Here is a 16,817-nt window from a genome sequence, read left to right as displayed (position 1 = left end):
TAAAATACACGCAATTCAAATGATTAGGAAATAAAAGATTGTATTTGTATGGATTAGAGCAAAAGGTCATGAGTAGATTCAAGATGTGAAAACATCTTTAAAAAACGAGATTTATTTATTTACCCATTCAAGTTGTTCACTAACACTACATTTTGAGAGATTACATGCGAACACATTATAATTTACTTTCACCCAAAACTAATTTCCCCTGAACGCATCATAGTGTAACTGAACAGAACCTCCGTTGTTTCTCGTTAACCGTGCTGCTAACCTCACACTCTCCTCCTGTTGGTTTGAATCCGTCTACAGTTTATCTAGCAGCCAATCACGCGTCACATTTAATTGAAGAACGCTTGCGGCGACGGGCAGCGAGCAAAGCCAGACACGTTTTTGGCCGACTAACGCAGCAGCTACAACGAATACAATCAGGGACTGCACACGGCTACACAAACACACACGCCTATACACACAGCTACACACACACACACACCCACACCCACACACGGCTACACACACACACACACGGCTACACCCACACACCCACACACACACACACACACGGCTACACACACGCAGAGCTTCCATTCATAGGATCGGTATTGAATGAAGCACTCTTGGTATTTGCATCCCTTTAAGGATACTGGTATCAGTACACACATCGAGATGTTATAAGTGATACAGCCATAGCTCTGTAGTTTTTTTGTCATTTTCCTGAGGTAGAGTTGAATCATCAGTGATCCAAAGTTTGTTGTTCCACATGAGAAAGTGACAATTAATTGACATTGACGCCACGTGAACTTGTAACCTCACACAAAGGCCCTTTACCAGGCAGCCATTTTGACAAATCACTGCAGGGTAAACACAGGTGAAATAAATAGCACTACCTTTAGTTAGGTGGGCCGGGGGCCCTGGGGCTCACTGCAATGTCTGTGACACGTTTAACAGAAGGGGACCATGATTCATTCCATCAATTACACCGGTGTGTACCCTGCTAGAACTGTGAAGAGGGCCCATTATCCTCCTTCTGTTTCATGGATTGGAGTTCCATTCATACATTGTCATATTCATGTAATGTGTTTATGTAACTTTGTAAATGCTGTTCATTCTGTTACACATGACATCTATTGCTTCTGTCCATCCGGGGAGAGGAATCCTCCTCTGTTGCTCTCCTGAAGGTTTCTTCCCTTTTTTCCCTGTCAAAGGTTATTTTTGGGGAGTTTTTCCTGATTCGATGTGAGGTCAAAGGTCAGGGATGTCGTATGTGTACAGATTGTAAAGCCCTCTGAGGCAAATTTGTAATTTGTGATATTGGGCTATACAAAATAAACTGAATTGAATTGAAAATCTGAATTATGTCCGTGAGATAATGCACAAACCACAAGTGAGTGCGTGTACGATCAAAGATTGCCATTCGTCACAGGTGCCACATGCACTGCAAATGAGACCGCGTCCAATTTGTCTACAGGTCCACGTCAAAATTACCTATATTTAAAACACTTTGCACAACACTGTCACATTCAAATTGTTAAAAGAGGAGAAAATAAACCACAATCTGCTTGTATAAAAGGTCCTGATGGACTTTGTTATGAAGAACAAAGAACATGTGACTTAGTCAAATCTAGCTGGCACACCGTGATGACTCATACATCGGGATACCAAATCAGAAACTTTTAATAGCCAAGTAGGTTTACACCTACAACTTAGCGTGGTGGGTGGTGCAACATAGGACATCAGACATAACAAGCAACAACAAATAAACAATCAACAAAGTGCAGACGAGACATAGAATAAAATGATAAAATAAAGTGCAATTATAAAGTGTATGTAGTGTTTAAGTTAAAGTGACGTGTGTTATTTAAGTGTGCAGGTATGTGCAGAGGAGTGACCGGTGGAAAATGGTCCAAGGGATGAGGCATGCATGCTGGGACCCGCTGTCACCTCCCAACAACGTCCTTAAGAGACGCCGATTTTAATAAGCAGCGCGCACGTGCGTCACCTGGCACGTCCTTGTGTTGTGTTGTGTACAAATGCGTTGTCATGCGCTGCAGGCGTGTCACAAACAAATTGAAAAGCAGATGCCGGCCACACACACCCTCCCCCCATTTCATCTCTTATAGTTGTCAGAAAGCTGATTTGTTGCAGCTACAGACACACGCACGCGCACACGCACACACGCACACGCACACGGTGTGTCTCCTCGTCACAGGAGGCTCATTCTCACTCTCAGAATATGTGTGTCTATTCAACGGGAATCTATGGAATGTAAACAGGATTCTGACGGACTTCACAAAACCAGCAATTACTCAGACGTGAGAGGGAACAGATTTGGTATGTTGGCTAAGGCCAAGCAGGAAGACAAGAAATAATCCCTTCATTTGTCTTAAAGTGTACAACCAGGATGAAGCAGCCAGTGGTTCTCTCATGAGAGTTTGTACAAGGAGCTGCAGACGTTCCAGGTATTTGATGACGATGTGGCTCTGCACTCCTTGAATGTCCTCAACCTCATGTCAAATTGCATGGTATAATTAAATTATAAATCAAATCTGCATTTGTTATATTGTATAGCAAGACTAAGACAGAATCTAAAAAATGGCTGCCAAGATGAACACTGGATGGGGCTCCTCAGACAAGCGTCTCGTCTTCACCGGGGTGCTCCCTCCTCTCGCTGTAGCCCGGGGCTAAAGAGGGTCACACAGACATGCTGGCTCAAACGCTTCGTCTCACCTCCACCTTTACGCAGTTTTAGATATTTGATGCCTAAAGTGCAGAAAAACCATTTGTGCCGCTCCTACTGTCAGAACTAACCACACATTAAAGCATGAAGTCATTTCCTTGTAAGCACAATCATACAGTCGTGGGGGGGAAATGCACAAATGGATTTCTTGGCATACGTCCACTCTGGGGGTGAAAAAGGTCCGTTAAGTGAGCCGACTGCGTGACAGATGCTGCTGATGTGAGCCGCCGGCTCGCTACCGGCCTGCCGTGTGAGTGGAATGTGAACCGAGTGGAGTGGCCTTGCAGGGCTGTGATATCAGCTGGACCTGTTGTGGTTCTGCAGCGTTACTGACTGGAGGGCTATCTGGTTCATTTTGGGGAGTGATCCTTATCTCTGCAACTGGCTGCATATTATACACCATATCCATGTGTTTGGGACAATGTCTTTTTGGCACTAGTTTGTCTTCGCCTCCTCTTTCTGACTTGGATTAATTCCTCGACTCTCGCATATATTTTCTCCTGGACTCTATGGTCAGCTCCCTGATTTTAAAGCTCAATGTACACAGCATACAACACCACGCTCATAACCTCACCCCTCGTATCTTAAAACTGCCCAACAAAGAGTCCACGTGTCGCCCCGACTGAAACTACGGCGTCACCAAATAAATCAACACAACTCAAAGCGCTGTGAGGCCGCCGCCCCGCGTTGGGGTCATTTAGTCCATCCCCGTGAATTAGGAAGGGGTGGACCAGCAGCTGTGTGAGCCACACAATCAGCGAGTCACAATCAGTGTACTCAGTTCCGACCGCGCTGAGCAACCAAAGAGGAGTTCAGACTGCGAGCAGGATTTTTACGGTCGCCATTAGTCTCTCTCTAAAAAAAAATAAAATAGGCAACACAATAGTTCAGCCCGGCTTTTCTTTTTTTTTTTTTTTTTTAAATGCTCCAGAAGTTGAGAATAGACATTCCAAGTGGGTTGAAACTGGAAAGCCTTGAAAGTCCATTTGTTGGGGCGAATGAAAGGGGATTTGTTCACTTTTTAATTTATGCTAAGTACAGTACATATAGCCTGATATTTTGACTAAATAGCCATTTTGTTATTAATTATACAGTCCCCCCTTGTCTACCTCCTTCCAATCTCACCAACTCCATCATTTGATATCGACAATGAGGCTGTGTTAGCCAGCAAACCGATCATTTGAAATTCAGAGCATTAATATAAAAGCAAACTATGTGCAATGAGTAGGGACGCGTCGAGCACAAGAACTACAAGTACTGACATTTGGGTTGTTGCCAATAATATGAGTACTAAATAATACCAATAAAGTTCTCAGAACGACATTGAAAACGTGTTTTATTTCTATCAGACTGGAACATATTAACTATCCAACGGGATAAACGTAACACTTATAGGGCATGAAAAAAAAAAAAGATAACATGCGTTAACATAAGTCTGATTTAGAATTTATGGTGCTGTTAGATTTCTGCTAGACCGCCCTGTTAATACAGGGACGTGCGAGAGAGAAAACCGTATTTGACCACTGAAAGAGTTTTAAAGGCCAAACGCCAACAAACGGATCAATATTATGTGAATTTGGGAAGTGATTACCTTGTTTCAATAAATGTTGACTTTTGGTTTAAGACACAGAGGAGAGGACACCATGTTTCCATGTAAAATAGCGCTTACTGCCTAAACATTGTGGCCATGTATGATAGATATTTTTGACCATAATTAATTACATTTTCCATGAAGCAATATCCTTAATAAAAGGGAATTTCAATAGCACCCACCCTTGCTCATGGATAAGCTTCAGAGAGGTTTACTCAATGAGACCGTATGCGATGTCTTCCTACTGAGGTTCACTCACAAGCTCCGTGACCTTGTTTTATGATGACAACGTTCATAAATAAATCAGTTCCAGAGCATAAAAAAAAAAAAAAAAAAAAGAATGAATCCCATGCACAACTCGCAGCAGCGGAACTACATTGCAAAGTGTGCTTGAGGGGAGCAGCCATCGCTGCATTACTTTTCACAACAGCAGCAAGATCGCACATCCACCAGAAACAGTCTCTGGGTGAAAACGTACACAACTATGACATCATTATATCCCGGCTCTACACCACACCCTCGTTCTGCACAGTTTTCTTATCACTCTCTCACTCTCACACACACACACACACACACACACACACACACACACACACACACACACACACACACACACACACACACACACACACACACACACACACACACACACACACACACACACACACACACACACACACACACACACACACACACACACACACACACACACACACACACACACACACACACACACACACACACACACACACACTTGTGCTCTCTCTGATACACACACATGCAGGACAGTCTCGCTGAGTAATATGATGGGGTGTGAGTCAGTCTCTGATTAGGAGCAAGACCCCAGACTGAGGCCCCTCGTGGGGTACGAGGCAACACACGGATCGCTACACCAGTAACATTCAGAGCCGTCTGAATTCGGTGTCAGATGGCAGCAAAGATGATCCTGCATAAATTAAAAACTGTCTGAGTGACGCTGCCATTCAGGAGCCAAATAGGAGGGAGGAAAAGCTCCATCTGCAAACTGCCGTCGCCCTGGAGACAATGTGGGACAATCTCTTTGTGCAAAAGCTCTTCAGCAAACTCGCATCCTTCCTGCAAAACCGATGCACCAAAAACAAGAAGCTTTCTAGGAGGCATTTCGTGCCTCGGAGAGAGGCACGAAATGCCTTTCAGTTCTACGTAGTGGGTTGCTTCAGGTCCAACTTAAACCAAGTTGTCGCAGATTGATGATTAATAACAGAAGTTGGATTTCTTCTCACTTCTCGGCTGCAGGTGGCTGTGTGATAACGGGCTCTACTCGAGTCTGAGCCACCAAACCTCATCAGTGTTTCGGATGAAAGGATTCAACTTCCGATTCATTTCAATGCAACTGTATTAATCCACGGAGGCGATTTGAGTTTGAGCAAGTGAAAGCAGACAGGAAACAGACAGATATACGCACAGGCAGACAAGTAAAAGGAGCTGTTTAAGATTTAGTTGGGCTGAACACAAACAGACCTCGACTTGTTTAGTCATTCACATCCTGGTCCTAAAAAGCACATTGGTGCGCTGGTTTGAATGGAAGCATGAAGCGAGGAAGTCTCTGATGGCGTGGCAGTATGTCGCGTAGAACAAAGAACCGCTCAATTGTGTCACAGGACTCTGTCATCTACAGCGGGCCTTTTACAGGCTCCTCGATTGGTGCTCACTTTTTACTGCTGGAGGCTGGATGTGCTTACGTTCCAACCGAACTCTTCTTCTTCAATGTCAAAGAGCCACGACCCAAGCAATCATCCCATCCCCTCCGAATGGGCACGCTCCAAACTGCCACTGCGCTAGTTGTTTTTAATTGCAGACAATGAGCACATTGCATTTCACTTGCAATGTTGACTGAAGTAAAAATGGAAAGATGACGACAGTACCATTATGAGCCAGTAACATCCTGAGAAAACCAGATGTATCAGTGAGGTAATTTCACCTGTTTTGTATTCACAGATATTTTATGAACACTCGGGATCCTCTGGTACAGTGATGTTTTTTCTTCTTCTGAAAAATACGTCAAAGAAAAAGGTCAAGAAGAGGTCAGGGGAAATATTGCAGGTCACTTTACGTGAGGTATGCATGTTTCTGACGGCACCCCAAGAGTTTTCCAGTAGTAAGATGGTGTGGTGTCCGAGAACGACATAAATCAGGGGCAGTACGTAGGACTCGTCTGTGGATGACAATCACATAATGAGGAAGGCACACGCCCCCTGCATGCTGACATGATGTCACGGGTGGAGTTCAGTCTTGGGGCTCTAACGGAGCTGTCAGTGAACGCGAGAGGATGAGGAGGATGGCGAAGGAAGAAATGGGTTTGGTAAAGGAAATAATACACTGTGCACAAGCAGCTTTAGGGTGTGAAGAATACTTCATTCAATCATCAGGGCAACACTGTCATTGCAACATACACCCAGCAACTAGGAGTATAAAAAGGCAAACAAATGCAGGGGGGGAGGGGAGGTATGGTTGTCTCAAACCTGGGAATTCACCCCAGATACACAATGACGTACAGGAAATATGATCCTAATGCAAGCGGCTCCTCAAAACAACATGCAAAACAAGACTTCAGCGTGCGACCCCAGAATACTGAGACAGGAAACGCGATAGTTGAGCGTCACATCTCCCGCCGCCCAGACGCTTTGTCTCCCCTCAGCAATACAATGCATCCCCTCTAATCATTCCCACCAAACACTCTCTTTCCCCCTTTTTAAATCACTTCTACAATATTCTAGTGCCACATTGTCTTCTGTTGCAAATCAACCCCAAAGCTCTTTCTTCTTCCACCCACGCACATGGCCCCGGAAATAACTCTGGTACCCAGGCAACCAATAGCCAAGAAGCAGACAAGTGCATGTCTCGTTAGCAAACAGGAACCAGACCAAGTGTCTCTGAAACAATGGAGGCAGACAGCTAGGTTCGAGCTCTATCAGACCGAAATATTTCTCCTCATTCTCAGAATTTCTTCTCGACGCTGAAGGAGGCTAATGTGGCGCATACTATGAACCCTTAAAAGCACATAATAGACCCACTAACACTCAAGAACGTCTGGCTTTTGTCTTAAGTGGGGCGATGTTACAATCAGCATTCATTCCCTGGACAAATCATTCAGCAACAGTCGCAGGTATTTAACGGAAACATGACACCCGGGTGGACAATCTAATTTACGTGACGTGCATTGAAGTGAGTAATAGATTAAATCAACAAGGGATTTGGACAGTTATTATGATTCATTAACATAGCAAACATACAATTCATATGCTCTCCTAAAAGCCACCAGACAACAGTCATTTCACTGCTGAAACTAAAATAGTCATCTCTGTGAGGCTTTTCATTGGCCCAAAAAAAAGAAGAAGAAGAAAACACCAACTCTGGTTGGGAGATTGAAAGAGAGACTGAATAAGTAACAGATATAAAAAAGAAATGTAAAACGGTGTCAACCAACACACGCGTCTTAATAGTTGAACGCCATGAGCTTCATTCAGTCATGCTGCGCAATGTGTGTGCAACGTCTTACACGGCACACAACAAAAGCTTCTTCAGGAGACAACGCTTTGTTTTTTTTGTTCCCTTAAAATCTTCTAATCCAGCGGTACACTGCACTTAAGCAGACATGACACTTATGATAACGCAATCTCAGACATGAGGCCAACCTGTAGAAGGACCAGGGTTGCAAAATTCTGGGAATATTCAAAGTTGGAATTAACGGGAATATACAGGAATTAACTGAAAATGTTGGGGTAATTTAACTGTATTTACCTTGTCATAAGCAGACATGCATGCAAACATTTATAATACAACTTTTAAAAATGACATTTTGTGAGTAGAAATTTATTCTTTCATCGAACAACAAAAACATGAACGTTGAATAAAAAAGGTGTATTCCCTATGATCACCACCCCCCCAAGCCACATTTTTTTTTGTGTGTGTTTTTCACTGAATCTAAATGCTTTCTTTCTGGACCTCATCAACGTCCTCCTCACTGCTGTAAAAAGTTAGTCTACTGTATACAAATAAACTTGGTATTACAATGAACATGAAGTAATCTTCATAGTTCATAGTTCACAAATTTTAAAATGAACTAGTTCAGTTCATAATTCAAAATGTTGAACTAAGTTCACAGCTCCAAAAACTGAACTAGTTCAGTTATTTTTTTCAATATGTTGCGAGCTATAATGTAAATCTCTATCTGTCTGCAATACCGCTCTTGGCCTCTACGCAACTCGGCGCTCTCACACTTGCCAGGCATAGGGCTGAAACGTTCAGACGCAACACTGATAACAAAGATGTTCAGAAACAACAGAAGGTTTTATGTTTATGTTTCTGGCAGACAATGTTCCCAACCAGCTGCATCAGGGTCCAGCTGAGCTAGGAGTGCATAGTCTTGTTCTCAACTACATTTAAGTTCCCTGTTATATGTTTTTGCAAAAAAACGTAGGCACATTTTTTTTTTTTTTTAATTACAAAAATTCCCGAGCCGAAATTCCCGTGGAAACTTTCCGGAAATTTACCGGAAACTTTCCGCCCCTTTGTAACCCTAAGAAGGACCATCAAATGTATGCAACGATGGCTTCAAAGTCGTACAATCAAGCAGAGACCAACGAACAGCGTGATGTCATACTTTGATCATATCTCCCTCCCTGGCATAGGAACCAGGAGACAATTTCAATTTTTTTTTCAATTCAGTTTATTTTGTATAGCCCAATATCACAAATTTGCCTCAGAGGGCTTTACAATCTGTACACATACGACATCCCTGACCTTTGACCTCACATCGGATCAGGAAAAACTCCCCAAAAATAACCTTTGACAGGGAAAAAAGGGAAGAAACCTTCAGGAGAGCAACAGAGGAGGATCCCTCTCCCCGGATGGACAGAAGCAATAGATGTCAATACAATAATATTAGTAATCTTTAAACAATGCAGACCTCTTTCATTGGGGGAGGGGAATACAACACAGTAATGTTGAACCAGGTCTGAACCCAAAACAGTCCTTTAATCGGCATTTTAAACCAATCACATTCTGCACATAAAATGAGAGCGAGTCGAGAGGTGGGAGGCAGATTATTATTTTTTTTTCTGTTGTCTGAATGAGATATTTGACCTGGAGGACATCTTAATAAAGATGAGACTTAATCTTCTCCCACCAGTCACTTGCCCGGTGTTTCTGGTGTATTTATTGAGCCACCTCGCAGAAAGAACCCGTAACTACGCCAAAAACTCAACTCATCTAGTATTTTGGTGTATCACTCCATATGTTTAGATAAGGACGGTCTTTTTTATTTATTTTTAAACGTCCGACTATCGAATACTGTTTTTATTTAATACTTTGGGTTGTTGTTGTTTTTTTTCGTGGGAGCTGTATATTTTGTGTGTGGTCACAAAGTATCGTTTCAAATCACAGTAGTGGATACCAATTTGTCCTAGAATATGGAAAGTTTACCCCAGGAATGCACTTACTCTTTCAGAAAAAGCCCACGAATAAATGCTGAGAGAGAGCGTTGCCTCACAGAAGTGTCGTGGAGGCAAAGATTTACCTCCACGATTTTGAGTTAAGTCACACTTTTGAATAGTACACAAACGTACACAAACAAGGTTGTTGCCGGAGCCTCACGCAACCAACTCTGCTAGTCCGAACGACCCCCTATCTTTAAATCGAAACTGCTCCGGACTGGAATCGCCCCTCGGGGATTTGAGCGATTGCTCCCTTGAGCACCAACAGGCTGACTGTGAGCAACACTGACTCAGCCATTGTCCTAAGAATTTTCTGAATACCAGGGAAACCATCAAAGCACAGACACCCCCTCTAACACACACACACACATACACACACACACACACTCTCTCTCTCTCTTACAACTATCATCATATTAAGATGTATTTACCTTCGAATGCCAATGTATTGAAATGCACTATGTGGCAATGAATCATTAAATGTGCACTCCCTACTTGAACTGTGCATCTCTCAATCTAAATCTAGGGCAAAAGACCAAGCACACACACACACACCCCCCCCCCCCCCCCACAAAAGGTTGTCACACACCGACTTGGATTACAATTTGAGTAGACGGTTTATGACAGAAGAATGTGTCTGCTGAAAGAAGTGTGTGTGTGTGTGTGTGTGTGTGTGTGTGTGTGTGTGTGTGTGTGTGCGTGTGTGTGTGTGTGTGTGTACACCCCCCCCCCCCTCCTCCTCTGTATCCGTGTAGTAGGAATGAGGGCAGCGCTGGGGCCCTGGGGCCACCGTCTCCCTCATGAATAACAAGTAGTCAGCACAGCAGACAGACTGCTGTAACACACACACACACACACACGCACACGCACAGCTATGTTGGAGGTCTTCCCTAACGACGGCATGATGACGACTGCCTGTAAAGGCTGTTCTTTGAATGGCATAATTATGTTTCATACAATTACTAAAGTTGATATAGACAAGAACTTTAAAATAAAGAATTAACATAACAACTGATCGCTATTTCAGCCTGCCTTTATGCAGCTGCTTACAATAAAATAACTAGGAGCCAGACAGTCGAGAGTCTTAGTGTCCTGTTTTGCTGTCTATAAGCAAAACAAATGTTTTTGTTTGGGTAGAAAAGTGCACAAACTAAAAGCGACTGCATATGAGCACAAAGAAAAATTGCCACGGCTTCCGACACCTCGAACATATTAGCATCATGACGAATTGGTCAATGAGAAAAGCGCCAACCACAACCAAGCAGCCCGCAAAGTGGGGGGGTAAACGTTGCCGTGGCAACACAGCAAACACACACAGACAGCCACAAAGATCTAGGCCGCCATCTGAATGGTCGACGGGAGAGGAGCCCACGCCAGCACACGCACACGTACACACACTCACACCAGCTCCGTAGCGTCGCTCTGTCCCCCTATGAAAGGCAGATTGTGAGGGCTATTTCTGGAGGGCCTGAAAGGCTGCAGCCCTGCTCTGGAGCGATGGAGGAAGCGGCTGCTCGCAGGCCGGCACTGCTGGCAGCATCACACACACACACACACACACACAATCCTCTCTCCTTCTCCGCTCGCTTCCGATCTGAGTGGTTTCTATTTCCCCTCGTGCGGGCCTTAGCTCGCATTCACACTCCACTGAATGCACCTGCGAGCACGATGTGAATTAGTCAGGGCTTTGTCACGATAACAAAAACTGATGCTTCGATGCCACAGCAATGGTGGGAATCAAACTTAGAATGAATGTTCAGAAGTTTTGCCAGACTCCTCCTGACCCAGGACACCTTGGTGGCCTCTGGGTTTAAAGCATCCACCATGAAACAGTGTGTGATTTGTTGTTACACAACACATGTCATGATCTATCCTTTCATTCTCCATCCAAAATGAGTATGCATTATGAACATGTAATAAAGTACTGAGGTTGGACACTCAACCCTAAAACATCACTGTCAGAAGAGATGTTCCGATACCATTATTCCTTTTCGATACTGCGAACCGATTAAATACCAATGCAAAAATATATATATATATATATATATATATATATATATATATATATATATATATATATATATATATATATATATATATATATATATATACACACACACACACACATATATATATATATATATACATACATATACATACATACATATACATACATACATATACACACAAGTAATCTTAGCAGGGGCATTTCATGGTGAGCGTCATTTCATCAACTCAAACTGATAAATCTGGTGATAAAACTGGTTCCTGATTCGATGTGAGGTCCCGGGACAGAGGATGTCGTATGTGTACAGATTGTAAAGCCCTCTGAGGCAAATTTGTAATTTTAGGCTACAAAATAAACTGAATTGAGTTAACAGAGAGAACCTCAGATTTGTAAACACAGCAATGGATGCTCGGTCCGCCCTGGCTGCATCTCTTTGTGTCCTCGTGGCTTCTGATGTTGTAAGCGTTCCTAGCTTTTTGTGTGTGTGTGTGTGAGTGCGAGTGTGAGTGTGTGTGTGAGTGTGTGATTGTGTCCGCAGAAGAGGCTGGGCTTCAAAGCCATCAATCCGGCCTGAAAAGAACTAGTCTACGGTTCTGCTGCAACAACCGCCGCTCTCAAACTGCGCTGCCAGAGGCACACAGATGGAGCTACAAAGAGAGCCGGAGTGTTTAGTGTGTGTGTGTGTGTTTGTCACACAAACGGGGAGACAATCTGGATTCTCGCTCTAAACATCGGCCTCCCTCAGGTCCTCTCTCTGGCTTCCTGTTTGGCCCTCGGCGTTCGGCTGCTCTGGGTACTCGGCCCAGCAGAGGAACCGCTGTCAAAACACACCGACATGCTGAGGGACTTTCTCAAGAGACCCTCGCGAGGAAGACCACACCCCGACAGCTATGGACTTGTACCAACCCACATGCAGCCATCTTGGCTCTAAGTAAACTCCACTGTTAGTATAACTTAAGTTTAGCACAATGTGAGTGACCCGACACCTTCGAGGGCGAATGGAAGATTCAAGGCTGTGCCTTCAGTCAGCATCTGTTAAACAAGCCAAGCTGTGAGCGTTTTTTTTTTTTTTTTTTTTTTAACCGAGAACAAGGACCACGACCTCCCTCAAGTAGGTAAGAAACAGTTCTCCCCGCAAGATGTTCCCGTTTGAAAACGCCTGCAGAGTTTCTGTCGGTGACTGGGCTCTGAGAGGTAGATGAAGTGGGACCTGAAAACCTGTCAGTGCCCACGCTTGCAAAACAACCATTTTCCACTGACTGAGTGACAACCAGCAACCACACACACGCGCACACACGCGCACACACGCGCACACACACACAGGAAGCATGCAATATTCAAAACACAAGAGGAAACTCTACTGTGCTTCGGAATTCCTGGTATTCTTATGATCGAGGAGCATTCACTCTTGATTCATGGCGTTTCCTTTACAGTAAGTTGAGCACCACGGATCAGAAAAATAACATAAAAACTATCATGAAAAACTAGCGCGAACATGCAGAAAAATGTGGAAATCTAGGGGGCTTCAGACGGTGTAAGTTTTACCCCAACTCCTAACGTCTACAAGTCAGGAGTTGGGGTTAAATTTACACCGTGTAGCAGACACCGGCCCACAATGTCGGAAACATTCTCCATCACTTCCAGGAGCTTGACAATACCACGTGAGGACTAAACTAGAAAAGCCAAGACTGTGCAGAAGCCTGTCGATCTAACTGCAGAGGATACAAATGGCTGCCGGTGCATCAAGTGGGGACGGCAACGATGCCAATGATGGGAATAATCTCAGCCAAGGTACTGGAGGTGTTTCAAACACTGCCTCCCCCTAGAAACTTGAGCATGGATTCGTAAAGTTACTGTAAACAGTGAGGTGGCAGTAGAGGGTTCAACGTCAACAATCATCATCATCCTTAAGTGTTTGGTTTTACAAGGCCTGGGAGCCTTGATCAATTAAGGCCAATGTGGCTTCAATGTCTGGTTCCCAGATGCTTTTTACAGGATTGTTCTGCACTGCGTTGCATTCGGGCTGGGTAGAACAGGAAGGAGGCTTTCTGCAGCGCTTGCAGTGTCCACGTTATAACATCCTGTATGCAACGCCCCCCTCCCCACTCTCTGGAGAAGAAAAACCACAAGCTGCAGTAAGTGCGTTCATTCAATGAGAAAAGTGATGTACAGTAGGTTGCTCCAGCATCATCAAGATGAAAGCCGGTTCTCTGCTTGCTTTTAGCCACAGAGGGCTTGTCATGTTACGATTGGCCTCTTCTGAATAAATAATAGGCCGAACTAAAATCCACTCTGTATAAAAGACTCCACCACCTTACAAGCTGCATGCTTCCATTGGATAGGCGGGTTGAATATTTCATGATTAAACGGGCCATTATACTGCAAAGATCTAGGCCAAGGCCCCGGCTGAAGGGAGGGGGCTGGGGGGCCCAGATAACGGTCCAAACCCCGTCCCAGCAACACAAGGGAACAGAGCTCCGGTCCGAGGGGGCTCAGGGAGGGGCAAAGCCGTCTGGGTTAATCCACACCAAACACAGACAAAGAAAACAATCAGCAACTCCGCCGAGGAGAAGCATCGATTTCCAGTAGAAACATCACGCCTGAAATAAAGTCCAAGCGGAAATCGGCAGGGTTTTCGTGGTCGGACTGTCCCCACTGCCCAAACCCTGCAGCCACGACACTGGCAACTCGCTGTCCGGCAGAGCCTTCGTGGAGTTTTAAAATGACACTCCTAAAGGGCATCGGCTGCAGGCGTGACTTTTGCAGACAACTCGGGAAGATGCATCTGAAACTGTGAATAAATCCGTCTTAGGTCACAGTCGACCAAGCAGCCCCCCCTCAGATCTAGCCCGGCTAACGTTAGCTTTTAGCAAATAAAGTTAGCCTAAGTTTTCTGTCAAATAGAGCGCGAGCGCTTCTTTTGCTAAAGCTAAAGTGCGCCTGGAAGCTCCGCATTGCAATGGTGCTGTGCGTCCAACGTGTCCCGTCCCCCCCCCCGCCAGGACTGCGGGGCACCAGCTGACAGGCTAGCATTTAAGCACACTAATCCCGTGAGGCCTGCGCGTCCTCGGCCAAAAGTTGAAGGCGAACTGCCAGCTGCGGCATCTATTGTCGGTCATTCGCGAGCAGCGGCCCGTCCCGTCCCCGCCTCCTGTTTACCCACTGCTAATAATACGCCGCTAAAGCTAGCAGGGCAGGCTAACTCAAGTACCCACCTCGCTTGTCGAGGTCGTAACCGACCACTAGATAGTAGTCGGCGAGCCTGGCCATCTTTGGAGCTCACGGCGACAAGCCTTTCTCGCTAAATCCTCTTCTCTTTTTGCCGTCAATTGTCCATTTACGTCCTACCGGCGATAGACACATCACGGGCGACAGTAGCATCCTTCCAGCTGCACCCCGCCGCCATACTGTCAGTTTGCCTTGCCCTGACAGCGGAGAGCCGCGAGTCTGCGCAGTGAGGGACTTCCAGGGAGGGGCTGTTGGACAGGAATGTCCCATGTGAAAGGAGCCAAGCCAGCTCAGGGGCCACACGCTATAAGAAACACAGCAGCACCGTCGCTAGTGGGGTTACAGGTGTTGTCCCCTTAACTTTGTATCTTTTTTTTTTTTTTTTACTACTTAATAAATATGGATTATTACGGTCAGAATTCTGTTAACCCAAAAGGGCTGTTTGGCCCTTCCATTTGATGTGTGAATTAGACTATTTCAAATAAGGAAATCTATGAAATGTTTCCCTTTGTTGAGATGCGGTTTTGCATCGAAGGGACAGGCATGTCCACCACAGGGGCCATTGCAAGTACCACGAACTGGATGGGATGGATGATCTGTTTTTAGGAGATTGTTTGTGCTTTAGAGAAAGGATTTCTTTTGTTTGTTTAGTCGGAGGGTGACGTCATGCATGATCGTTTGTAAGTGAGCATGGTCTGATATTATAGGGGATGGTGTGTTTTATAGCATGCAGACTTTATCTCTCTCTGCTTCTCAACCTGTACTTCAAAAACAGTTGAAAATTGTCAAAGCCCCCAAACGTTTAGTCCAATTTGATTATGTCATAAACGGATTTGCTTGAGTGCATTTGTTATTGCCAATGTGATTGTGTGTTTGTCTGTAAAGGTTTAGCTGTAGTATATTGTGTTTGTGATGTAGCTTTGACTTCAGGAGTTATGTGTGAAACATGTATTTGTTTAAAGGCATAGTTCAGGCCAAAATTAATATCCGTCAAACGTTTTCTCGACATCCAAACACACAGCCTTAGTCCCAAACCACTTTTGTTAATAGAGCATCCTTATACAGCAGAAACATTTAATGTCAGCCAGATGGATTTCACCAAACTGCTTGCGGGCGGCATTAATCTTAGTTTCTGTTGCTAAGCAATTTCCCAAACTCCAATATCCATCTCTTTTATTTCAGATATTTCCCCTCATGACAGTCCTCACTTTGGTCGTAACCTTCAGCAGCAAGCAGAGTACCCTAAGTGAAGAAAATACAGTGATTACCGGAAACATTTTGAAATTTTGTCTGGGAGACACTTGAATTATGGCAAGTAAGGCTTGAGAAAACCTTGGCATGATGCTGCGGTGTCACTGTGGACGGGCCGATGACGTGTCAGTGGGATGTAGGGGAGGCCCGTCCTTGGCTGTCACCACTGTAACAGCCTCCAGATGATTCCAACACTTCCTGTGCTGTGACCTCTGACCTGAAGTGCTTATCATTCTCTGGCTAAAAACAGTCTGTGCATTTTATGCTGCATCTTTCTTTAAGAGCTTGGTTTCCCCTACACTCAGTAACACACTCTGTCTCCCTCTATTCCCACACAGTTATCTGAGACGGGGCACTGATAAACACAGCCTCGAACAATGTTAACAGGAGATAAAAAGAGACTCAGACCGGACTGTGAACACTGAGGTCCCCTCTGGTTTTGAGCCTTACGGTTGATGTTAACTGGATTGTAACCTTGAACCAAACACACTCTGACAAGCTGCCAGAGAGACAGACAGCAGGTGAGAGAGA

At 44.7% G+C, this 16,817-nt stretch overlaps 1 protein-coding gene across 10 annotated transcripts in view; it reads right to left on the bottom strand.

The window, feature by feature from the left end:
* Positions 1-15,264, bottom strand: part of sbf1 (SET binding factor 1) — a 51,500-nt gene extending 36,236 nt beyond the window's left edge. For 5 of the 10 annotated variants that reach the window (XM_034525827.1, XM_034525832.1, XM_034525829.1 and 2 more), the window contains exon 1: positions 15,023-15,264. In XM_034525827.1, the coding sequence (XP_034381718.1) occupies positions 15,023-15,077 (55 nt within the window). In that variant the 5' untranslated portion in view covers positions 15,078-15,264. The remainder of the gene's footprint in view (positions 1-15,022) is intronic. The other 5 variants (XM_034525833.1, XM_034525834.1, XM_034525835.1 and 2 more) reach the window with 1 other exon arrangement.
* Positions 15,265-16,817: the final 1,553 nt, after the last annotated feature.

Source organism: Cyclopterus lumpus, chromosome 23 (genome assembly GCF_009769545.1).
Source record: "Cyclopterus lumpus isolate fCycLum1 chromosome 23, fCycLum1.pri, whole genome shotgun sequence".
NCBI classification, from domain to species: domain Eukaryota; kingdom Metazoa; phylum Chordata; class Actinopteri; order Perciformes; family Cyclopteridae; genus Cyclopterus; species Cyclopterus lumpus.
Note: the sequence above shows the minus strand (reverse complement) of the source record. Positions and strands in the feature narration are given on the sequence as shown.